Consider the following 27560-nt stretch of genomic DNA (forward strand, 5'->3'; position numbering starts at 1 on the left):
CATTACTGCATCTCAATGAATGTTTGGTGTTTTATATAGTGATGTTACGTTTGATGCCGGAGCTCCGAGGCATGCGTATAAATCATTAAGCAGTGTACTTCGAAGCAGTGTGCCGATACCTGTATCACTTTATCAGAAGCACGTGATCAATGATGTCTGAAGCTTCGTTTCGTCGAACAACCACCTGATTGGTTTGGTATTGGTTTGTTAGAAGACAAAAAAGGCTATGTTGTGCATGCGCTATGGGGTGTGGGACGTCATCTATAATAATTTGGCTGCTCTAAACTATTTTGACCAGCAGGTGCCACTAGTGTACACTGTGTCGCTCAAAGCCTTGAGTAATTAACCTATTTTCGACACAATTTGCTGGAAAACCTCAACGCTTCAGGTAGCTTCGTTTCCCCATCACTAGCTAGAGGCCTTAACAAAGGCTTCCAAACTGGTATGTATAAGCTGGAGGTGGAAGCCTAAGTATTGTTGTCCATTAGTTTACTCCGATTAGGGGAGTGGTGGCAGGATTAGGGGGAAATAATAAGGAAGGAAAATATATTTAAATATATAGATATTTACCACCCCCCAAAAAAAAATACTGAGTGACTACAGGGCAAAACAGACCAAAAGGACATGGCAAAATACTCAACCGTTAAAGGTTTAAGAATAGCTGCCACTCCAATCTGTCCCCTATACATTTTAAAATTTATGGGGCACTACTACCACATACCAGTTAAACTGTTACAGTATTCTCACTAACGGGTGCAACAAATATAGCCTCTTACAAGGCACGCCTCAAAATATGTTAATGAGCCAGAAACAACAACACTATGCACCCACTAGTGGTCAAAATATTTTTGGCAATCCAAAAATACGGTACAGTACTGTATTCGGTGGGATAAAATTACAGTAACATTCCAAATACAGAAATTATTTCCCTGCCCAAAACATTTTCCCACAATGCAGTAAAACATTTCATTTTACCTCAAATTACCATATAAATGACCGTTTTCCGTTACAATTTTTCGTGATGCTGGATGCTGCTTTGCTCCATTTCATAAACAAAACAATAATACATGCACATGGGGTGACCAGTGGCGCTGTTCCACCTCATGTGGATTTCAGCTTGAAGCTCAAATAGTAATAACAAACATTTGGAATAATAGGTAGAATAGGATTGGGAATGGATTGCTTGGATCCCAGTCTCTTGACTTTGTACCGGTACCCCTTGTTATTTACTGCTGCTCTTTAATTATTTTTTAGTTATCTATTTTTTACTTAACACTTATTTTTCTTAAAACTGCATCGTTGGTTAAGGGCTCGTAAGTAAGCATTTCACTGTAATTCGGAGCATGTGACAAATAAAAATTAATTTGATTTGATTTGTATACCTGTTTGTTTCCCATAAACCTTTTTCAGAACGATGGTCCCGTTCCGTAACAATGTCTCTGTCTGTCTCTCTATATACCAGGGTAAAGATCTCTCACCAGGCATTTGCATTATAGAAAGGGGTGTAAGGTTTGGTTGCCTCCCAAATGGCACCCTATTCCCTATATTGTTCACTACCTTTGACCAGGGCCCATAGGGAATAGGGTACCAATTGGGAGGAAGCTTTTGTCCGACTTATATGACCGATAGATTCATCAAGCTCTGGCAAAACCAATATCACACTGTCAGAGGGGAATATCTGGCATTCTATCACCAGCCGGCTCTGTGACAGGACCAGTCTCTTCCAATTATAGACTCATAGGGCCATCTCATCTCTGCTGCTAGTGCCACTGTGCAACAAACACAGAGAGACACGCACACATGCACGCAAACACACACACATGTATGAACGCTCACACTCACACCCACCACCACTGCAGTATGAAAATGTATGCACTCACTAACTGTAAGTCGCTCTGGATAAGAGCGTCTGCTAAATGACTAAAATGTAAATGTAATAACACAGTGGTACGTATTGACTTGACGCTCGCAATCTTTTTCCTTCTCTTATTACAGATGGAGATCGATACATGCCATGTAATGTAATCCTACCAATACACACACATGCATGAACACACACAAGCTTGAGCATAATAATTACCTCCAAAACAATGCTGCTGATAGTTAGCTACATTAGCAAATAACCTCCAAAACAATGATGCTGATAGTTAGCAACATTAGCAAATAACCTCCAAAACAATGATGCTGATAGTTAGCTACATTAGCAAATTATCTCCATGTTGTTCTCTCTCTCTCTCTCTCTCTCTCTCTCTCTCTCTCTCTCTCTCTCTCTCTCTCTCTCTCTCTCTCTCTCTCTCTCTCTCTCTCTCTCTCTCTCTCTCTCTCTCTCTCTCTCTCTCTCTCTCTCTCTCTCTCTTCATTGCAGATTATTATTAAGGCAGCAGTACCACAGGGAGAGAGAAGGTTAGGTTGGGTTAGGTAAACATTCCGTGAAAGGACAGCGGGAGCGGAGAGAGCGAGTGCATTCCTCTTTCTGTGACTGCAAAGGCCACTCTGACCTGGGTAAATAGAGGGAAGAGGAGGCACACAGCGCTCTCTTCGTTTGACACCCATAACCTCTAAACTTCATCTTCCATTCTCTGACAGTGTCAAATCACTCTTGAATAAACTGTCTCTCTGGGATATTTCCTGGTCAATGGTCATGAAAATGAAAGGTATTCGTATATCATCTACATTTAACCACTCTCAATTAAAGCCTCTCATCTGTCAGTATAGAGCCTGTTAGGTTACCACAGGAAAACTCAATAACCACAGGCTTCTTCACATTCCTCACAAGACTAAGGAAGCACAGTATGACAAGATGAAACTATAGGTCTACCAAACAGTCAGTCCCAGAAATAAACAAAATCATTCTAATGTATTCAAGATCATCTCAATACAACGTTATTCGGCTATTATTCACATTGAACAACTGCTGAACCCCCCATACCATTATTGAATCCATGCCCATGGAGATTACAATGATAATACACTTTCTTTCATACTGAACACTCATATTGTCTATCTCTAGCCCTATATGCATGCTTTATGACCCTATTCTCCATTCCTATACCTTTATGTACTCTATCTTCCACAGTGCAATACTGTATGAGTGCTGCAGTCTCCCAGGGTAGAGAAGTGCTGACCAAGCCAAGGTGACTGTGTCTGGATCTTTATGGCTTAATATATATTAACACAAGACATCTGGGGGAGGAGAGGAGAGGAGAGGAGAGGAGAGGAGAGGAGAGGAGAGGAGAGGAGAGGAGAGGAGAGGAGAGGAGAGGAGAGGTAAAGTGGTCATTACGTTCTTCATAACATCTTTGTTCCTGCAGGCCACAGATAGGATACATAATTAATACCTGTAGTGATGAATGTCCTACTGACAATACAGCAGTGTGTGTGTGTGTGTGCGTGTGCGCGCGAGTGTGTGTGGACGTGTTTAGTCCCCACAAGAATAGTAAACGAACAAAGATTTGACCAACTGAGTACATTTTGTTAGTCCCCACAAGGTCAAATGCTATTTCTAGGGGGTTTAGGGTTACTGTAAGGTTAGAATTACGTTAAGGGTTAGGGTTAGGAGCTAGGGTTAGTTTTAGGGTTAGGGTTAGGAGCTAGGGTTAGGTTTAGGGTTAGGGTTAAGGTTAGGGTTAGGTTTAGGGTAAGGGTAAGAGTACGAGTTAGGTAAAATTGGATTTTGAACGGGACTGAATTGTGTGTCCACACAAGGTTAGCTGTACAAGACTTGTGTGTGTGTGTGTGTGTGTGTCTGTGTGTGTAAGAAGAGTCAAACAGGACAGCTTACATCAACTGCCTGTACACAGGCCGCAACAAGCAAACTGCTCTGGAACCAGTTTTAAAACGGTGTTCAACTCTGAGCTGAGAGAATAGGACAGCATTTCTACCTTTGCTCCCAAACCCCGACCATAACGATTAACCAATGAGAACGTACATTTAATTAGCTGAACTTTACTTTGTTAATTAGACCAGGCAATACTGTGGAAAAAAGTATTTAAGTTAATTGCATTCATTAGTTTAAATTACCATATTTAATCAAACACAATTTAGCTTAAAAGACATAGAGCAGCATCAAATACAACGTGATTAGAGCTACTACTCAGAAGCATTGTTCACACTGCAGGCTTTAATGCTCAAATCAGTTTTGTTTTTCAAATCCGTTTTGGAATACTGACTGTCCAAACAGCAAGTTACAAGTGACCAAATCGGATTTGTGTGGGTTCAGAATGTAGTCATTTATTGACATGGCTACGCTAGTTGTCATGGTAATAGACAGGTTAGCTGACAACGTCACAAAAACGATACGCGCAATTCAATGGGGCAGTAGTCCATGTGTTGTTGTGATTCTGGATGGCCAGATAGCTAGCAACAATAACAAGAAGCTGCCATGTTGGGAATTGTAGGTTGCTCATTTCAGCTAGTTTTATCTTGTTCTTGATACCATGTCTTGTTTTGAGGTGTTTTGATTTATGTATATTATTATATGGCTAAAGTTAGCTAGCTAGCTAACCAACAACTGTAGCAATGTATGTTAGAGACAACAAGTGCTCATTGCTAAAACGTATTTATGTTTTCAATAAACATTGGAGATTAATTATAGTTTACAATAGTTGTCAACAATCTAAGCCAACCCCATCTGTTTTGTCCAATAGTTGCACACGGGTTGGTTTTGTTGCTAAACAACCGTCTATGGCGAATGTGTGTGCAGTGGCGTACGCTTACTAGCTAGCTAGGTAGCTGTGTAGCTTGCTAGCACATTCACTCATTTGTTTGTAATTAAACAATTAACAACCTAGTTAGCTACCACATGTTCTTGTCAAACTGTCAACAGATTAGCTAGCAAGCAACAAGACATGCCAAATAACAGTCCTTCCTGGACATTTTAGATTATTTTAACTTTTAGGTAATACATTTTAAAGACCTTTTAAAAATGTGATGAGGCCAGTCTAATGGCTTATTCTGACTGAATAGAGTTATCGGGACGAAATTTCAATTTACATAATATGTACATACACTTTTAAATTCACATTAGTGATGGGAATGTCACGAGCCGAGAGGGTTCGGTTGACGTTCTTGCTTCGCAGCTCAAAAGTACCGTAAATGTCACAGTATATAGCCACTAGCCAGAAGGCTAAGCATTGCAAACTATGTTATACAAGATGTGGAGAGGAAGAAATAACTCTCCTGCGAAAAGAAAGGTGGAGGGGTTTATTTAATGATTAACAACTCATGGTGTGATTGTGGTTACGTACAGGAACTCAAGTCCTACCAAAATTCTATCAACACATCTCCTGTGCTACACGCGCATCACAGACTCTGGATCATTGATACTCTCCCTTCCGGGACGGCTACAAGGCCCCCCTACCCTCCCTTCGGCAAATCATATCACGCCTCCATTCTGCTCCTCCCCACCTATAGGCAGAAACTGTTCAATGTTGGTCTGACCAATCAAGATTGTTTTTTGTAATTTAAATCACTCAGCATGCTACCCTGCTAAAGCAAGAGGTGCAAATATCAATCTTTTAAAATTCTGATTGTTTGAAGTTTCCATCATCTTACTCAGTGATGAGTTTCATAAAATCACTCTCTGTTGGAAGTTATATTTTTTGGGAAATATACAGTGTGTTTTTTAACAATCTTGCAATTATTCTACGTACAGTAATACCTTTCTCTTAGGTGTGTGTGGTCGTGTGTGTTCGTGGTTATGTCGGTGTGTGGGTGTGTGTGTTCGTGGGTGCGTGCGTGTGTGCGTGTGTGTGTGCGTTCGTGTGTCTTTGGTGTGGAGCAGTACGAAGACTATGCTAATCCTTTTTATGTGGAAAGAGAATAATCGTCTTCTCTCTGAAGACTTTATACTTCAATAACTCCATTGAGATAAACATACCGTAGCATTTTATCACTCTTAATAAAGTTGTATCTTTGCAAGCTGTTCAGAGTTCATCAAAAGTGATTTATTTAAAAATATTTAAAAAACACAAGGTTGAGGAGGATGGCAACTAATTTCTATTTAGTTTACCAGTGTTTTCTTTTTTTTTTTAAGATCAAGGATGAAAAGCATTACTTTTCCTCTTATTAGAGGTTCAAGCAGCTGGAAACCCTATTGTGTTTCTTGGCGTTCATAATTTTTTATTCTTCTGCCAATTTGGTGAAAATAATTATAATTCCCATGAGATTGTAAGGCCTAGGAGGATGCAACCTTGTATGATGGTAAAGGACCATGGGCCACACCCTCTCATGCAATGCCATGCCAATTGGCCACATGGTGGCGGTATAACAAGTGATTTAAAATCTATACTTTGAAAGCTCACGCCCCTCACCCCGTTTGATCTAGAGTCATGAAATTCGGTACATAGGTCCGTCTCCTCACAAGGGAAAAATCTGCCTCGACCCATAAGGTTCGCCATTTTGAATTTAGTTAAAAACACTTAAAACGCTACTGCTCTTGCACCGAATGACTGATATGCACGAAACTTGATATGTGGCATCTAATGGACTAAGGTCTCTCAACGCAATATTTTCCAGGCTAGGATTTCAAACAACATGGCCACTACTGACCAATAAACATTCACTTGGGCGTGGTCTGGCACATAAATGCATATAAATCAGACACTGATATTCGTATTGTAACAAAACTTGATTCACATGTTCCAAAACCTATCAGGACATAAAATATGCAAGTACATTCAGATCAACCACATGGTGGCGCTACAACGGGCACATATCGGTTTGTCTCAGAGTGATGGAATTTGACACACATGCTCAGCGATGTGAGTGTAGCTAACCTGTACTGTTTGGTTCTGTTTGGCCTCATGGGGGCGCAGTTGGACAGGAAAAACATTAATGCAAGCTGATTGGCTTATAGCGGCCATGTAGCTTGAGCTAGAGTCTTGGAAACTATTGCCTTTAAAGATATTGTCCATAGATGCTATATACCAAATTTGGTGCCGATCGGTCCAGCAGTTTTGGAAAAGAAGATGTTTAAAGTAGTCAACATCATAAAAAATAGTCCAAAATTCATCAAAAACATATCTGTCTGATTTTGAGTTTTGATATTTGGCAAGTGTGGTAAGGAGTACGGAAGTAGCTCATTTTATCCTAGGGCAATGTGTCAAATTTGTCCTGATGGTGGTGCTGTGGGGCCAATGCTTGAACCCTGCTATATTTTACTTTGACTTTGCTTTCATAGTTTGAGTGAATATTTGCAAAACATTTATTATTTAATCAGTCTGTACTATTACACAATTTATTGAGATTACTTACAAAAATGTGTTTGCTTCTGACAGGCACAAAAACACAAACATACACTACCGTTCAAAAGTTTGGGGTCACTTAGAAATTTCCTTGTTTTCGAAAGAAAAGCAATTTTTTTGTCCATTAAAATAACATCAAATTGATCAGAAATACAGTGTAGACATTGTTAATGTTGTAAATGGCTATTGTAGCTGGAAACTGATGATTTTTTATGGAATATCTACATAGGCGTACAGAGGCCCATTATCAGCAACCATCAGTCCTGTGTTCCAATGGCACGTTGTGTTTGCTAATCCAAGTTTATCATTTTAAAAGGCTAATTGATCATTAGAAAACCCTTTTGCAATTATGTTAGCACAGCTGAAAACTGTTGTGCTGATTAAACAAGCAATAAAACTGCCCTTCTTGAGACTAGTTGAGTATCTGGAGCATCAGCAATTGTGGGATCGATTACAGGATCAAAATGGCCAGAAACAAATAACTTTCTTCTGAAACTCGTCAGTCTATTCTTGTTCTGAGAAATGAAGGCTATTCCATGCGAGAAATTGCCAAGAAACTGAAGATCTCGTACAACGCTGTGTACTACTCCCTTCACAGAACAGAGCAAACTGGCTCTAACCAGAATAGAAAGAGAAGTGGGAGGCCCCGGTGCACAACTGAGCAAGAGGACAAATACATTAGAGTGACTAGTTTGAGAAACAGACGCCTCACAGATCCTCAACTGGCAGCTTCATTAAATAGTACCCGCAAAACACCAGTCTCAACGTCAACAGTGAAGAGGCGACTCTGGGATGCTGACCTTCTAGGCAGAGTTGCAAAGAAAAAGCCATATCTCAGACTGGCCAATAAAAAGAAAATATTAAGATGGGCAAAAGAACACAGACACTGGACTTTTTCTTTGCAACTCTGCCTAGGTCAGCATCCCGGAGTCGCCTCTTCACTGTTGACTTTGAGACTGGTGTCAGTGCTAGTGGGAAAAGAGAAGTTACTTTTAGTTCCTTCTTTTTTGGGGGGGGTGGCATCGGGGGCGCCGTGAGAGTTATTTAAGATACACTTCAAAGAGGTAGGGTTTCAGATGTTTTTGAAAGATGGGCAGGGACTCCGCTGTCCTGACTTTAGGGGGAAGCTTGTTCCACCATTGGACAGAGAAGAGCTTTGACTGGGCTGAGCGGGAGCTGCCCTCGGGTAGGGGTGGGAGGGCCAAGAGCCCAGAGGTGGCGGAACGAAGTGCTCGGGTTGGGATGTAGGGTTAGAGCATAGCCTGAAGTTAGGGAGGAGCAGTTCCACTTGCTGCTCCATAGGCAAGCACCAGGGTCTTGAAGATGATGCGAGCTTCGACTGGAGGAGCGGGGTGACATGGGAGAATTAGGAAGGTTGAACACTAGGCAGGCTGCGGCGCTCATAAACCAAAGTGAAAGTAAGGTCAACATTAACCTTTTCTGTTGCAAAACATTTCGCTAGGGTGTGCTGTACTGAACATGACTCTGGAGTCTCAGATCGGATACTATATATTATCTGGTGGGTCTAATAGATTGGACGGTATATATTGGGTCTTTAGTGGGTCCAATAGATTGGATGATATATATCGAGTCTTTAGTGGGTCACTGTACCCCGGGCACCGATGATGTGGATGTCGATTAAGGCAGCCCCCCGGACCTCTCTGATTCAGAGGGGTTGGGTTAAATGCGGAAGACACGTTTCAGTTGAATGCATTCAGTTGTGCAACTGACTAGGTATCACCTTTCCTTTCCCTTTCCAATAGTGAATGTGGCGCCTCCTCAATCTCTTCAACCAGAATGGTAGTATGAGACTGAGCGTTGTCTCTATCTCATGTTATAATAGTAAAAGGCTGACAGAGTGGCGTTCAATAAACAAATAGTCTCTTCCATCAATGTTAAAGTAGTATGAAACTGGGTGGTGTCTGTGTGGAGTCTGAGTCCCGGACACAGATTAAATCTGGGATTTAAGAGAACTTTCCATGAAGATTCTCCATTGAGAATACTATTTAACCCTAAAAGCGTCAATATATTTTTGGCTTAAAAGCGCCAACAGGGTTTTTTTTTTTTTTGGTCTTTTTTTTTTAAACGCAAAATTGGTACTGATTGCAAAAAGACACTGTCTGTCAAGCAGTAACACTTTTTTTATTTGATTAACCTTTTGTAACACAAGTAAATGGTTTACAACCAAAGATGGCCACCAATATGGGCGCCGGTGCGATCAAACTTTTACCTCTAACTTCGGAATACTATGGGCTATCAACTCAGTTCCAACTTAATCTGAACGATGAGACTCTCAACTTGGTATATAGACAATGACTGGAAGCTAAATACGTATTTACATTTTTGAGTAATTTTTTTGTTATAGTGTCTGCCATGCCCTCCAGGGGCTAAATCTGGGGTGGCTCAATATCTAAGGGTGCATACATCTAGCTCTGTGCCAAATTTGTTTGTTTACTAAGTTTACTATTGAGTCCTTTTAGAAGTATAAAAAAATAGTTTAGAAATGATGGCATTTTTGACACTTGGGGCGCTTTTAGGGTTAACCTGCCCTTAATATTACAGTCTGAGACTGGGTGGTGTTCAAAATCCTCCCTCTCCTCCATCATAATGTTACAGTCTGAGACTGGGTGGTGTTCAATATCCCACCTCTCCTCCATCATAATGTTACAGTCTGAGACTGGGTGGTGTTCAATATCCCACCTCTCCTCCATCATAATGTTACAGTCTGAGACTGGGTGGTGTTCAATATCCCACCTCTCCTCCATCATAATGTTACAGTCTGAGACTGGGTGGTGTTCAATATCCCACCTCTCCTCCATCATTATGTTACAGTCTGAGACTGGATGGTGTTCAATATCCCACCTCTCCTCCATCTTAATGTTACAGTGGGTGTGTAACTGAGCAGTGTTCAGGCCTCAGCTGGGTGTTCAGTGTTTACTCATGTCTCTCAGCATCAGATCTGATCCCTTTTCCCACCTCCCCGCGACACACGCGCACACAAACACACAGAGTGGCAACGGTTCAAAGGGGGAAGATGCCGCCGACTTCAAAAGACCAGCTCCAGCCTTTGAACGCCATGCTAATCGCATACAACCCATCAGCCTCATATCGCACTGTATCAGCCTCTGCAGGGCATGCTCAGTTCATCTCTCTCTCTCTCTCTCTCTCTCTCTCTCTCTCTCTCTCTCTCTCTCTCTCTCTCTCTCTCTCTCTCTCTCTCTCTCTCTCTCTCTCTCTCTCTCTCTCTCTCTCTCTCTCTCTCTCTCTCTCTCTCTCTCTCTCTCTCTCTCTCTCTCTCTCTCTCTCTCTCTCTCTCTCTGTCTGACGCAGGCCACAGCTAATGTATGTTCAATCCACGGGGCTATACAGTGACACAGCGGGGAACAGAGAGCCACAGCATCTCTCTTTCCCTAAATAATCAACTATGTAAAGAATAGGGTGCCATTTGGGACGCAAATTCTGCAGTACAGTATCCCTCTGTAGTGACAACTTGATCTCCTATAGAGAAGTACTTGAGACAGAGAGCTGGCTCACAGCCTGTTTAACATGCTACTGATGTGATGTAAAACCTGCAACTGTGTGTGTGTGTGTGTGCGCGCACGTGTGTGTGAGAGTGAGAGAGAGAGAGAGAGAGAGAGAGAGAGAGAGAGAGAGAGAGAGAGAGAGAGAGAGAGAGAGAGAGAGATAGAGAGAGATAGAGAGAGAGCTAGAGAGAGAGAGAGATAGAGAGAGAGAGAGAGAATGCAGAGAGAGAGAGAATGCAGAGAGAGAGAGAGGGAGAAATCACATTTTATTGGTCGCATTCACATGTTTAGCAGATGTTATTGCGGGTGTAGCGAAATGCTTGTGTTCCTAGCTCCAACAGTGCAGTAATATCTAACAATACACACAAATCTAAAAGTAAAATAATGTAATTAAGAAATATAGAAGTCCGGAGTAAAATATACAGTATATCAACATATACACTACCGTTCAAAAGTTTTAGAACACCTACTCATTCAAAGCTGTCATCAAGGCAAAGGGTGGCTATTTGAAGGATCTCAAATATAAAATATATTTTGATTTGTTTAAAACATTTTGGGTTACTACATGATTCCATATGTGTTATTTCATAGTTTTGATGTCTTCACTATTTTTTTAAATAAAGAAAAACCCTTGAATGAGTAGGTGTTCTAAAACTTTTGACCGGTAGTGTATATGATGGGCTGTATAGACATTATGTGGATAGAATATATAGTATATCTGAAGAATACGTGGATAGAATAGTATATGTACAGCAATAGTTGAATAGGATGGCCTTCACTAGAATACAGTATATACATACTGTATGAAATGGGTAAAACAGTATGTAAACATTATTAGTGTGACCAGTGTTCCATTATTAAAATGACCAGTGTTACATCTCTATGTACATAGGGCAGCAGCCTCCAAGGTGCAGGGATGAGTAACTGGGTGGTAGCCGGCTAGTGACAGTGACTAAGTTCAGGACAGGATACTGAGTGGAGGCCGGCCCAGCTTTGATGCACCTATACTGACCTCGCCTTCTGGATGGTAGCGGGGTGAACAGACCGTGGCTCGGGTGGCTGAGGTCCTTGATGATCTTCTTGGCCTTCCTGTGACACCAGGTGCTGTAGATGTCCTAAAGAGCAGGCAGTGTGCTCCCAGTGATGCATTGGGCTAACCACATCACCCTCTGGAGAGCCCTGCGGTTGCGGACGGTGCAGTTGCCGTACCAGGCGGTGATACAGCCCAAAAGGATGCTCTCAATGGTGCATCTGTAAAAGTTTGTGAGGGTCTTAGGGGCCAAGACACATTTCTTCACCCTCCTGAGGTTGAAGAGGCGCTGTTGCGCCTTCTTCACAACACTGTCTGTGTGGGTGGACCATTTCAGATTGTCAGTGATGTGTACGCCGAGGAACTTGAAGCTTTTCACCTTCTCCACTGCGGTCCCGTCGATGTGGATAGGGGCGTGCTCCCTCTGCAGTCTCCTGAAGTCCACGATCAGCCCCTTCGTTCTGTTAACGTTGAGGGAGAGGTTATTTTCCAGGGCCCTCACCTCCCTGTAGGCTGTGTCGTCGTTGGTAATCAGGCCTACCACTGATGTGTCGTCTGAAAACTTGATGATTGAGTTGGAGGCGTGCATGGCCACATGAACAATGGTGTACATCTTGAAGCAAGTGGGGACAGCAGACTGGGATAGGGAGAGATTTAATTGAATATGTCCGTATCCGTATGTGTGTGTTTGGTGTGTGTGTGTGTGTGTGTGTGTGTGTGTGTGTGTGTGTGTGTGTCTGTGTTTCTATGGTGTCTGGGATATTATTCTATTTCATTCTAATCTATTCTACACTATAGTAAAAATTCCCATTCATTCTCAACAGGTAAGGTACACTGTAGAGCCGTGATAACGTCGACCATCCATCTTATTCAACCTAAATGACAATGAATGCCGCCCCACTGTCACGTTATATTCCATCTGCCTTGACATCCTCAACTGCATCCTAAACTGATGTTTACTCAGACAGCGAAAAACAGTCATAAAATAACACATTTATTTATATCAGTCGTGTTTGTCCACATTGTGTCAACATTTCTGGCAATCCTGGATGAGAAATAGGATACATTACCTGACAAACACAGAAAGAAAGTAAATAAATAATTCAAGGTACAGAGAAATGGTGTAAACGTGGTGTTTTAGTCACTGTCATTGGCACCAGCCATCCCATTGCTTAATACTACAGCCCTAACATAGAGGGATGTCTGTCTTGTATATTACTGAATCTGATGTGCTCAGTGTTAGTGATGTGATGGCGCCTGGGCTCTCTTCCAAACGTGTGTGTGTATGTGTGTTTGAGCTTCCAAACTTAGAAATGTTAATTGCAACGTTGGCTTTCCCATCGAGAACAGATCTGCGGCAGCCAAATAAAGTGTCACACCACATTTTTCAACCGTAGATTAAACTTGGGTAAGGCTGAATTAAACAGAATTAGATGAGAAAATGAGAAATAAAACAGACGACGGGAGAGGGAAAAAAACGTATGCCAGGGGGGAACGGCTAGAGGAACATAGGCTAGAGGAACATACAAACAGGAGGGAACGGCTAGAGGAACATAGGCTAGAGGAACATAGGAACAGGAGGGAACGGCTAGAGGAACATACGAACAGGAGGGAACGGCTAGAGGAACATAGGAACAGGAGGGAACGGCTAGAGGAACATACGAACAGGAGGGAACGGCTAGAGGAACATAGGAATAGGAGGGAACGGCTAGAGGAACATAGGAACAGGAGGGAACGGCTAGAGGAACATAGGAACAGGAGGGAACGGCTAGAGGAACAGGAGGGAACGGCTAGAGGAACATACGAACAGGAGTGAACGGCTAGAGGAACATACGAACTGGAGGGAACGGCTAGAGGAACATAGGAACAGGAGGGAACGGCTAGAGGAACATAGGAACGGAAGGAACGGCTAGAGGAACATAGGAACAGGAGGGAACGGCTAGAGGAACATACGAACAGGAGGGAACGGCTAGAGGAACATAGGAATAGGAGGGAACGGCTAGAGGAACATACGAACAGGAGGGAACAGCTAGAGGAACATAGGAACAGGAGGGAACGGCTAGAGGAACATAGGAACAGGAGGGAACGGCTAGAGGAACATACGAACTGGAGGGAACGGCTAGAGGAACAGGAGGGAACGGCTAGAGGAACATACGAACAGGAGGGAACGGCTAGAGGAACATACGAACTGGAGGGAACGGCTAGAGGAACATAGGAACAGGAGGGAACGGCTAGAGGAACATAGGAACGGAGGGAACGGCTAGAGGAACATAGGAACAGGAGGGAACGGCTAGAGGAACATAGGAACAGGAGGGAACGGCTAGAGGAACATACGAACAGGAGGGAACAGCTAGAGGAACATAGGAACAGGAGGGAACGGCTAGAGGAACATAGGAACAGGAGGGAACGGCTAGAGGAACATACGAACTGGAGGGAACGGCTAGAGGAACATAGGAACAGGAGGGAACGGCTACAGGAACATATTATTGACTGGAGACTGATGGGTTGTGTGCCACTGACAATGTGTAATAGTATCCTGTGTGTGTGTGTGTGTAACTATTCTATATTTGATTTCTTCTATCATTGTATTATTTGTCATAAGTGGACAACACAGGAAATACAGGGGGCTTCTATCCAATTTGCTTTGATCCTCTGTGATCTAAAGGACCATGTCTGCACCCAGGGCACACACAGCACTCAGGGCTCTGTTAGATGTAAGGATATGCTCTGTCTGGCCACTGGTAGGCTGTTTATTCTGTCGCAATAGAGCTTCTAAAGCCACACAAATACTTTTCAGGGGGAATTTCACGCCGGCGCTAGGAGGCTTTGTGTGGCTATGGAAGGAGAGCTGGATCGCAGGGAGCTACAGTGTTCTGGCCAGGGAGATACACTCGCTGTTAATCAATCACTCTCCAGCCTCTCCTTTCCTCCTTGTACAAGAATGGTACAGAAAAAAAAACACTATTAAGCTGTGGTTGGAATGCTGCAAGGTCATTGTCCTTTGAACTCACACACACGCACACACACGCGCGCACACACACCTACACAGTCGCCTATACCCCTTGTGGCGCCCCAGTTTGTCTGATTGTGGGCCAGACCATTGTGTAGTGAGGGATTCAGCTTCAATAGTATTATCCTTCAGTACAGAGCCCTTATCATGGTCCTGAAACACACTAGTCTGTAGGGACGTGGTGTGTGTGTGTGTGTGTGTCTATACAAAACAGCAGTTGACAGAGGAAGGGGCTGGGAAGCAATCTAATCCTATTGTACTCTGTCTCATGCATAGCTAACTGTGCCCCACATATCTCTCTCCCTCTCACATCCTGTCTCTGGGGTCTACATGCATGGCCACGGGACACATGTTATCTGTAAGAGGCTATTGTTGAACTTTTGTCCTGTGCCTTTTGATCCAAATCTGTATTTGCCCCCGTGAAACACACGAGAGGAAGAATGAAATGCCTGAAATGTAGGAAAATGTTTGACAATGAAAATGTCAACAAACACATTGCACTTGATAAACATCCCTATTGCTCACCGGGACACCTCTGAGGATGTGACATTACATGTAGCCAGTACACCATAAGATGCTGTCTACAAGCTTCATTCTGCCCTTAGCACTTTGGAGAGCATAGCACATCTCAACTCACAGTAGAGAGCACACAGATGCACATACTGTACACACACACACACACACACACACACACACACACACACACACACACACACACACACACACACACACACACACACACACACACACACACACACACACACACACACACACACACACACACACACACACACACACACACACACACACACACACACACACACACACACACACACACACACACTACCCTACCCTACCTCCCTCACCCCCACCCACCCACACACACTCTTCAGTCCCCTCTGAAGGTTATGTGTCAGCTATTCATCATGTTGACTGTGGGTGTGACATATTGAACCTAAACTTTACGTTGATATATTAGACTTAGAAACTCAGGGTGTAATTATAAAGCTCAAGGTGTAATTTACCAGGCCATGCTAACATCATTGCTAACCCATTAGACAGCTCAGGGTGTAATTTACCAGGCCATGCTAACATCATTATTAACCCATTAGACAGCTCAGGGTGTAATTTACCAGGCCATGCTAACATCATTGCTAACCCATTAGACAGCTCAGGGTGTAATTTACCAGGCCATGCTAACATCATTATTAACCCATTAGACAGCTCAGGGTGTAATTTACCAGGCCATGCTAACATCATTATTAACCCATTAGACAGCTCAGGGTGTAATTTACCAGGCCATGCTTCACTGGCAGAGTATACATCCTGTCTGGACCCAGCAGCAACAGAATTGGTGCAGTGCTTCACCGGTAATGTCCTCCCAAAGGGGATCAATCAAACTTAAAGATACAGATCATATTATTTCTGCCTCCTAGTGTCTCATTTTCATTGAATCCAGCAGAAACCCTGAGAATTAGAGTGATAGAACAACCACAACAGTCAGCTTTTGACATTAGCTGAATATTTAAAGGTGGTTATAAACCATATAACACCACCCGGTACACTTTACAACAATCACCAGGCAAAGAAGGACAAACGCCACAACCATCCCTTAACACATCAACATGCAGTAATAGCAATATAATTCATGAGATAGGTGTGTAGTGTTGTTTCACTGCAGCTATAACATTAGACACCTATTCCCCTATAGGACCTGGTCAAAAGTAGTGCACTACATAGGGAATAGGGTGTCATTTGGGATGCAGATATCCGACTATACAATGCTGTGGTAGGTATACAGCTCATGGATTTATTTAGCACTTGTATCTAGCCACCGTGACAGACATTACCACTGGTGGCGTAGTCAATAGCTGTGACCTTTAGAAGGTTATCATCAGTCACTGCGGAACCAAGATTGATCGATGCTAGACTCTGTCACTTTAAATAGAACACCAGTCAGGCCACTCCACAATAAAATAACATGAATGGAAATATAGACCTATATGGACATGCTTTCCAAATAACCTAATGCATTAACAATTGTATGGGAAGTTAGACCTAGTTAATTTGTCATTTTTTTGTTGCTAGATAATGCCATGAGATAGGAGTAAAATAGCTATTGAGGCCAGTGTAGGCTGCTGAGGGGAGGACGGCTCATTGTCAATGGCAGGAATGGAGTCAAACGGAATGCTATCTACCACATGGAAACCACGTGTTTGATGTGTTTGATGTGTTTGATACCATTCCATTGACTCCATTCCAGCCATTATTATGAGCCGTCCTCCCCTCAGCAGCCTCCACTGATTGAAGCTCATCCCCACTCCAAGATAAAATAACATGAATGGAAAATATAGGCCTATATGGATAAGCTTTTTCAAATAATAATGTTTCATCAAATAACATAGCAGGGATGTTAGTTCATTCATCCTTTTCTTAGACGGACTATATTAACATCATGAGACTGTAAAATAGCTATTGTGGCATCACAAACCACTCAACTCTGAGACTGCATGTGCCTCTATCACTATGCCACGATAAGCTGACAGTGTGACAGGCAGGCATCAGTAAGCCTGTTATTTTCTGTCTCTGAGTAAGATATGTCTTAGGTCTTATGATGAGCCAGTGGTATGGTGAACATTTTAGGACACCATGCTGTAATACAGAAAACAGTACACACTCCACCTCTCCAAGATAAAAGAAAATGAATGGATGCTTTTCACATAACCTAACGCACAGTCGCTAGGACGTTGACTTATTTGTTGTCTTTGAGCAGTACTAGCCAACTCCAGGAGATTGGAGTAAAATAGCTATTGGAGGGATCACAAACCACTCAATGTTTGTGTTTTCATCTTTATGCCAAGATAAGCTGACAGTGAGACAAGCAGACAGACAAGTGGACATCCGTAAGCCTGTTATTGTCTGTCTCTGGGTAATGAGTTAGCTAGGACACGCCTGCAATACAGAAAGGTATAGCTATGAGATATGTTAGGCCTTATGATGAACCTGTTATACAGACAGGTAGCCATCTGAGATATGTCTTAGGCCTAAATATGAGGTAGATATGAGGTCTGTAAGTAATTATGATGAACCTGTTATACAGACAGGTAGCCATCTGAGATATGTCTTAGGCCTAAATATGAGGTAGATATGAGGTCTGTAAAGCATTATGATGAACCTGTAATGCAGAAAACTCTGCAGCAGTGGGTTTTAGATTGGGCTTTCCCTTCAATATTTACTGAAGCACTAGATTGGGTCTCAAATATGCACCCTATTCCCTTTATAGTGCACTACTTTTGACCAGGGACCATAGGACTCTGCTCAAAAGTAGTGCACTACATTCGGGAACAGGGCTAGAGTGGTCTTAGCCCCACATATGTAAAATAGAATATACATGCAGAGTAGCTAGGTATTTTACTGTGCCCCTAATGGTACCCTATTTTCTACGTAGTACACTACTTCTGACCAGGGCCCATAGGGAATAGGGAATAGGGTGCCATATGGGGCTCAGACTTGGTATTTTACATTGACATAACCATCATCATCATATTCAGCTTGCCTCAGCTAGAGGAGCTAGAGTGCATTACAATGAAAGGTAGTCAGAATTCACTATTCTGTCTGTGTGTGTGTGTGTGTGTGTGTGTGTGTGTGTGTGTGTGTGTGTGTGTGTGTGTGCATGCGTGTGTGTGTGTGCGTGTGTTTGTGTGTGAGAGAGCGTGTGTGTGTGCGTGTGTGTATGCGTGTGTGTGTGTGTGAGAGAAAGTGTGTGCCTGTGTGTGTGTGTGTGTCAGAGTGCATTACAATGAAAGGTAGTCAGAATTCACTATTGCCAGTCATGTATTATACCTTTCAACCTGAGAGTCATGTTCAATGATGACTCGGCTTGTTTGCTGCCAAGAGACTATTATCTGCCAATCCATTCGAATATCATTAGCATTCAAATACAGTAGAACTTAGTCTGTGTCCCAAATGGCGCTCTATTCCCTTTGTATGGCATTACTTTTAACCAGGGCCCATAGGGCTGGTCAAAAGTAGTGCATTATATAGGGAATAGGGTGCCATTTGGGATGCAACCTCAATCAAATACCCTACAGATCATATCAATTTAAATACAGTAGAACTTACACTATGAAGTTCAGCCAGCCCAAGGCCTTTACTTCCTCAGCAGCATATGTACAGCACCTTCAACCTGAGAAACATTGACTCATCACATTTTCAGTCAAGAGACCATTATCAGCCAGTCCATTCGAATATCATTACCGTACAGATAGAGTTTAACATTCAGTCAAATACCCTACACTATGCAGGACCGAGTTTGGGAAACCCTGCTCTACACTATGAAGTTCAGCCAGCACAAGGGCTTTTACTTCCTGTACCTTCAACCTGTGAAACAATGACTTATCTAATGTTCATGAAGCAGCCAAAATACCATTATCTCTAACTGTATCTGCCAGTCCATTCAGTCCAGTACAATACCTTCTGGTTCAAATCATTCCCACACAAATACAGTGTGAATACTGGTACATATTCATTCCCATACAAATACACTGTATAACTAACATTATGAAGTCCAGCTAACAAAGGCCAGTTGCTTCTACTTCCCCATGATTAGTGAGGACAAAACCAGTCAGTCTGGGGGCATTAATTAATTAATGTTACTATTCAAATACAGTAGAAATGACTCTATCAAGTGCAGTCAAACAAAATCAGCCTTCTGCTTCCACTTGTGAGGACAACATTGTAAGGACAAAACTAGCCTATAATCATGAATGAATGAACGAACGGACCATTCTGTTCCACACTGTCGGAGCCCTACTTGAACTTGCATCATCATTCTCATTTGTTTCATTTAACCATATTAGTTTCAGTTTATGTCATCTTACGTGTTTATTTTCCTCTTGGCTTGCTGCATGACTTCAAGTGCCTTCCTAACTCAGAACCGTTTAAAAGTCAACAGAGCATTTAAGGACTGATTCAAGTACAGATTGAGATCTAATTTGATACGCATACTGAACGCAGAACGCACACTAAACGAACGGGCGACCAAGTGAGGCAGGTACAAATTACTGCTTTTAGATATTTACAGTAGTTAGAGTAGAACCAATGGATACCAGTATAATACTAGTAGACACCAGGAGACACCAGGAGAAGCAAAATATATCATCAGGATAACAGGAGACACCAGGAGACACCAGGAGACACCAGGAGACACCAGGAGAAGCAAAATATATCATCAGGATAACAGGAGATACCAGGGGATACCAGGAGACACCAGGAGAAGCTAAATATATCATCAGGATAACAGGAGATACCAGGAGACACCAGGAGAAGCAAAATATATCATCAGGATAACTTGAGACACCAGGAGATACCAGGAGACACCAGGAGAAGCAAAATATATCATCAGGATAACAGGAGATACCAGGAGACACCAGGAGAAGCAAAATATATCATCAGGATAACAGGAGATACCAGGAGATACCAGGAGAAGCAAAATATATCATCAGGATAACAGGAGATACCAGGAGATACCAGGAGACACAAGGAGAAGCAAAATATATCATCAGGATAACAGGAGATACCAGAAGACACCAGGAGATACCAGGAGACACCAGGAGATACAAGGAGATACAAGGAGATACCAGGAGACACCAGGAGATACCAGTATCAGTAGTCAACAAGCTCTCACAGTCTCCCGTCAAAATTTGACATTCATCCATGTTTCTCAAATGTCAAATTTCGAAGTTGTTCCAAACATCAAATTTCGAAATGTTTAAGGTTAAGTTTAGGCATTAGTTCCAAATGTTTAAGGTTAAGGTTAAGTTTAGGCATTAACTCCGAATGGTTAAGGTAAGGGTTAAGGTTTGGGATAGGCTTAAATCAAAAATAACTTTATTTTTCTGGATTCGAACATGCAACCTTTCGAACCAGAGGCAGATGCTTACGCCATCCCCGTCCACAACGCCCTAGCAAAACCAAAACCTACTTGAAGGTAATAGCGCTCACTGTTGCCCCTAGTGGCCGGCTTCCACGTCATCTCCTGACATCCTCAGATATGGATGGACGTCAAATGCTGACTTGTATCACGAGTGACCTGGCTGCAGTAGGGGTCAGTTTACCTTCACTGTGAATCCATCTCAACCCTAAAGCTAGGTTCCAATGTCCATACCACTTAGTAATGTATTGGCCATGTATTCTAGGTAGTATTATAAACTGGGTGGTTTGAGCCCTGAATGCTGATTGGCTGACAGCCATGGTACCACGGGTATGACAAAACATTTATTTTTACTGTTCTAATTACATTGGTAAACAGTTTATAATAGCAATAAGGCAAATTGGGGGTTTGTGGTATATGGCCAATATACTACGGCTAAGGGCTGTATCCAGGCACTCCGTGTTGCGTCGTGCATAAGAACAGCCCTTAGCTGTGGTATATTGGCCATATACCACACCCTCTCGTGCCTTATTGCTTAAGTGAGCTAGTGTGGATATTGGAACGCAGCCCAAAAGACTAGGCCAACACATGAGAAAATAAGAGACACATGAACGCACAACTGAGTAGACTTCAACCCAGCAGTAGAACTTCACCTAGGCTTAGAGACAACGCTCTAATGCCAGTCAGGCCTGCTCAACTCAGAGCCTGCCCAGAGAGTAGGAGAAGACAGAGTGTGTGTAGGAGAGAGAGTAAGTCTCAGACAGTAATCCAGCTAGGTCCTACCTTGTCATGGTTCTCCTTGACCCAGCTCTTTACTGTCTCCAAGGCAATATTTGCCGCAGGCTCGTTGGGGAAACCTGGAGAGACAGAGAGCGAGCGAGAGAGAGACCAAGAGACAGAGACAGAGAAAGAGAGAGAGAGATAGATAGAGAGTTAGCTAAGTTACTTTTAACAGACAAACAGACAGACAGACAGACAGACAGACAGACAGACAGACAGACAGACAGACAGACAGACAGACAGACAGACAGGAAGCAAGAATTCGGTATGCACACATGATCACATATTAATGCACACATGAGCACATTTGAGCTCAAGCTTATGCTCACGCACACAGTCAAGTATAAAAAAACTAAGCACTGCTGTTTGTGAGAAATACAGTAGTCGAGGAGATAGAGGAGGACAGTGTGAACACACAGCGACGTGATAATGGATCTATAAATCTCACAACAATGGAGAATAAAGCCCTAATTAATGACACTGGGGTGATAATGATAGTGAAGGCTGACACTCTCTCTGTATTGACCAGCGTGATAGTGTGTGTGTGTGTGTGTGTGTGTGTGTGTGTGTGTGTGTGTGTGTGTGTGTGTGAGCGTGCGTGTGTGAGAGTGTGGTCGTGTGCGTCATTGTAAGCATGTGTGTGTGTAGAATCTTGGCGTGACCCTGGACAACACCCAGTCGTTCTCCGCAAATATCAAAACAGTGACTCGCTCCTGCAGGTTCATGCTCTACAACATCCGTAGAGTACGACCCTACCTCACACAACAAACATCGCAGGTTCTAATGCAGGCACTTGTCATCTCCGGTCTGGACTACTGCAACTCTCTGTTGGCTGGCTGGACTCCCCGCTTGTGCCATCAAACCCCTGCAATTTATCTAGAACGCCACAGCCCGCCTGGTGTTCAACCTTCCCAAGTTCTCCCATGTCACCTCCGCACACTCCACTGGCTTCCAGTCGAAGCTGGCATCCACTACAAGACCAAGTTGCTTGCCTACGGAGCAGCAAGAGGAACTGCCCCTCCCTACATTCAGGCTATGCTCAATCCCTACACCCCAATCCGATCACTCCGTTCTGCCACCTCTGGTCTCTTGGCCCTCCCACCCCTACGGGAGGGCAGATCCTGCTCTGCTCAGCCCAGTCCGAGCTCTTCTTTGTCCTGGCACCCCAATAGTGGAACAAGCTTCCCCCTGATGCTAGGACAGCAGAGTCCCTGTCCATCTTCCGAAAACGTCTGAAACCCTACCTCTTTTTAGAGTATCTTAAATAATCCTACAACTAACACTTGCCCTCAACTTTTTCCTACTAGCACTGGCTTTGCTGATAGCTACTTTATTGAGGAAAATTGTACTTACTATGACTGAGAAATGTGGTTGTCTCACCTAGCTATCTTAAGATGAACTGTAAGTCGCTCTGGATAAGTGTCTGCTAAATGTAAAATGTAAATGTATGTGCGTGCATGTGCGTTTTCGTTAGCGTGAGCGTGTTCGTGAGTGTGTGTGAGTTTGTGTACAGGTCGCTGAATCTACAGCAGCTAATGTCCTTATTAATCACGCCTACTATGCCAGCACATGAACAGCAACCTCTGTGTTAACACAATGTATCGATCCAGGCACAAATAGATGGAGTGGATACATTTTTTATAAGGCAAAAGGAAGGTTGGAGGGAGGGCTGACTCTCTCTACTGGATGGGAGCTGATTGTAACATTGTCTGACAGTGTTCTGGAGTAGCATATGACGTGGCAGTTGCTCTTAGTCAGCTGTTGGTTACACAAACCGTCTGATCCATACTGCAAATCAACTATTTTCTGTGACAAAAGTTCTTCAAGGCAGTAAATGCACCACCAAAAGGTTGATTTTGTTTGTTTGGGGGCCCTAGGGATATTGTTTTTGCTATTTTCAAGCTAATTTCTTGCAATTCTATACAGTTTAACATGACAACATATTTTAGATGGTAGACTATTTTAGTGGTAGCCTCCATTTTACATGATTTCCATAACAAATATGTATATGAACCATTAATTAGTATATATACCCTTATTCAAATCACTTGGGGCTATCACTACAAAAATAAATGCTTTATGCTTTTGTGCAGTTTTGAAGTGAATAGCTCCATTGATTGCAATCAGATCCACACATTGTAGGAGATTACATTATTCCTGCTCAGAGTAAAGTAAAAAACTAAGATTTAAGACTCATTGACTTCTTAAGGTTGTAGATCAGCCAATGAATGTCATAGCAACAAACCGAAGATATGCAACAGAGCTGCATCTTTCCTGTGTATTATACGGTTCATTGCTAGCCTAAAGCTTTGCGGAGAAACACATCGTTATACATTGGTTTATATAATCGGATTTGGTTAGGTGTGCAAAATAACAATTTAGCTGGCCAATGCCAACCTCTGGAAACCCCCTCGAGCCAACCCTGCTTTGATAGACGCGGATCAAGGAGACTATCAAAAATGAAATCCCAAAAATGTAATGGTTTTGCCACTTACCTAAACACAGGTTCAAAAGTAGGTAGGTGAAAGGAGGCTAACAACATCGCAAGGCATCATTTGCACTGCCAGTCTTGGTATCTCATTCTGCAAGTTTGCGTTTACACCATCAGAAACAGTTTTTTTTTTTCTGTCATGATTATTAAAACTGCATTTAGCGTTCCATTCAACATGTCCTGCAAAGCAATCAAGTTTTGCATGAATGGAAACTGCAATGAAATGCCTCAACAGTAGCCTACCGTCTTTTTTAATTTGATGAGGAATTTTGTGATGTCGCACAAAAACCCACATGTTATTTACGGGTGTTCATCCTCGCTCATTCAATTCATGTTCATACTTGAGTGTTCCGATTGTTGGTGAAAGTTGTTGCATAAAAGTTCCTCAAGGCACAGCAGTGTGCCGCGGCACACCTGTTGAAAACCACTGGTTTAGCGATACCAGAAGGCACAATAACAGAACCTGTTGAAAACCATTGGTCTAGCGATACCAGAAGGCACAATAACAGAACCTCTTGAAAACCACTGGTCTAGCGATACCGGAAGGCACAATAACAGAACCTGTTGAAAACCACTGGTCTAGCGATACCGGAAGGCACAATAACAGAACCTGTTGAAAACCACTGGTCTAGCGATACCGGAAGGCACAATAACAGAACCTGTTGAAAACCACTGGTCTAGCGATCCGGAAGGCACAATAACAGAACCTGTTGAAAACCACTGGTCTAGCGATACCGGAAGGCACAATAACAGAACCTGTTGAAAACCACTGGTCTAGCGATACCGGAAGGCACAATAACAGAACCTGTTGAAAACCACTGGTCTAGCGATACCGGAAGGCACAATAACAGAACCTGTTGAAAACCACTGGTCTAGCGATACCGGAAGGCACAATAACAGAACCTGTTGAAAACCACTGGTCTAGCGACACCGGAAGGCACAATAACAGAACCTGTTGAAAACCACTGGTCTAAGCGATACCGAAGGCACAATAACAGAACCTGTTGAAAACCACTGGTCTAAGCGATACCGGAAGGCACAATAACAGAACCTGTTGAAAACCACTGGTCTAGCGATACCGGAAGGCACAATAACAGAACCTGTTGAAAACCACTGGTCTAGCGATACCGGAAGGCACAATAACAGAACCTGTTGAAAACCACTGGTCTAGCGATACCGGAAGGCACAATAACAGAACCTCTTGAAAACCACTGGTCTAGCGATACCGGAAGGCACAATAATAGAACCTGTTGAAAACCACTGGTCTAGCGATACCAGAAGGCACAATATCAGAACCTGTTGAAAACCACTGGTCTAGCGATACCGGAAGGCACAATAACAGAACCTGTTGAAAACCACTGGTCTAGCGATACCGGAAGGCACAATAACAGAACCTGTTGAAAACCATTGGTCTAGCGATACCAGAAGGCACAATAACAGAACCTGTTGAAAACCACTGGTTTAGCGATACCAGAAGGCACAATAACAGAACCTGTTGAAAACCATTGGTCTAGCGATACCAGAAGGCACAATAACAGAACCTCTTGAAAACCACTGGTCTAGCGATACCGGAAGGCACAATAACAGAACCTGTTGAAAACCACTGGTCTAGCGATACCGGAAGGCACAATAACAGAACCTGTTGAAAACCACTGGTCTAGCGATACCGGAAGGCACAATAACAGAACCTGTTGAAAACCACTGGTCTAGCGATACCGGAAGGCACAATAACAGAACCTGTTGAAAACCACTGGTCTAGCGATACCGGAAGGCACAATAACAGAACCTGTTGAAAACCACTGGTCTAGCGATACCGGAAGGCACAATAACAGAACCTGTTGAAAACCACTGGTCTAGCGATACCGGAAGGCACAATAACAGAACCTGTTGAAAACCACTGGTCTAGCGATACCGGAAGGCACAATAACAGAACCTCTTGAAAACCACTGGTCTAGCGATACCGGAAGGCACAATAACAGAACCTGTTGAAAACCACTGGTCTAGCGATACCGAAGGCACAATAACAGAACCTGTTGAAAACCACTGGTCTAGCGATACCGGAAGGCACAATAACAGAACCTGTTGAAAACCACTGGTCTAGCGATACCGGAAGGCACAATAACAGAACCGACCTCTATCAAATCGCTTCAGCCTTTGACCACGACCCTGAGTCATGACACTGTAACAACCTCTAATAAATAAAGGAAGTAACAACCTTTGACTCTTGACCTTTGACCAAGATGAAAGTAAAAGAGTGGGTGTGCAGAGCAAGGTCTTAAAGTTGTTCTTCTTTTCTTTTCATTATTTTTTTCTTTCTTTTTTGTCTTTCTTCCTTACTCTGAAACTACCAGCTGTCACAATCTTTCAGAACAATTTGTGAATCACAAGTAAGGAAGTAACAACCTCTGACTCTCTTGACCTTTGACCCAGATGGAAGGAAGAGAGTGGGTGGGTAGAGCGTTCTATATACCTGCCTCTATACCTGCTGTCATGATCTTTCAGCACAGAGCAATTTGTGACTCACGGGTAAGTGGTCTAGACAGGCTGGATAGAGGCATTTTCCACCACATATCTTTTTCCCTCTTCTCTATTTTTATTTATACTATATATACAAAAGTATGTGGACACCCATTCAAATTAATGGATTCGGCTATTTGAGCCACACCCGTTGCTGACAGGTGTATAAAATCGAGCACACAGCCATGCAATCTCCATAGACAAACATTGGCAGTAGAATGGCCTTACTGAAGAGGTCAGTGACTTTCAACGTGGCACCGCCATAGGATGCCACCTTTCTAACAAGTCAATTCTTCAAATGTCTGCCCTGCTAGAGCTGCCCCGGTTAACTGTAAGTGCTGTTATTGTGAAGTGTAAACGTCTAGGAGCAACAACGGCTCAGCCGCGAAGTGGCTCACAGAACAGGACTGCTGAGTCCTCGGTTGCAACACTCACTACCAAGCCCAAACTGCCTCTGGAAACAACGTCAGCACAGGAACTGTTCGTCAGGAGCTTCGTGAAATGGGTTTCCATGGCCGAAAAGCCTAAAATCACCATGCACAATGCCATTGGACTCTGACGGACGAATCTGTGTTTGGTGGATGCCAGGAGAACGCTACCTGCCCAATGCATAGTGCCAACTGTAAAGTTTGGTGGAGGAGGAATAATGGTCTGGGGCTGTTTTTCATGGTTCAGGCTAGGCCCCTTCGTTCCAGTGAAGGGAAATCTTAACGCTACAGCATATAATGACATTCTAGACGATTCTGTGCTTCCAACTTTGTGGCAACTGTTTGGGGAAGGCCCTTTCCTGTTTCAGCATGACAATGCCTCCGTGCACAAAGCGAGGTCCATACAGAAATGGTTTGTCGAGATTGGTGTGGAAGAACTTGACTGGCCTGCACAGAGCCCTGACCTCAACCCCATCGAACACCTTTGGGATTAATTGGAACGCCGACTGTGAGCCAGGCCTAATCGTCCAACATCAGTGGCCGACCTCACTAATGCTCTTGTAGCTGAATTGAAGCAAGTCCCCACAGCAATGTTCCAACATCT

The 27560-nt window shown here is 43.1% G+C and overlaps 1 protein-coding gene across 1 annotated transcript in view; it reads right to left on the reverse strand.

Moving 5' to 3' along the window:
* The window catches only part of macrod2 (mono-ADP ribosylhydrolase 2), a gene marked incomplete at its 3' end in the record, with an annotated part of 1170384 nt that overhangs the window by 278926 nt on the left and 863898 nt on the right, over nucleotides 1–27560 (reverse strand). Inside the window, exon 8 of the mRNA XM_041889532.1 lies at nucleotides 21524–21597. Within this exon, the coding sequence (XP_041745466.1) occupies nucleotides 21524–21597 (74 nt within the window). The remainder of the gene's footprint in view (nucleotides 1–21523; nucleotides 21598–27560) is intronic.

Source organism: Coregonus clupeaformis, chromosome 1 (genome assembly GCF_020615455.1).
Source record: "Coregonus clupeaformis isolate EN_2021a chromosome 1, ASM2061545v1, whole genome shotgun sequence".
Classification (NCBI taxonomy): Eukaryota; Metazoa; Chordata; class Actinopteri; order Salmoniformes; family Salmonidae; genus Coregonus; species Coregonus clupeaformis.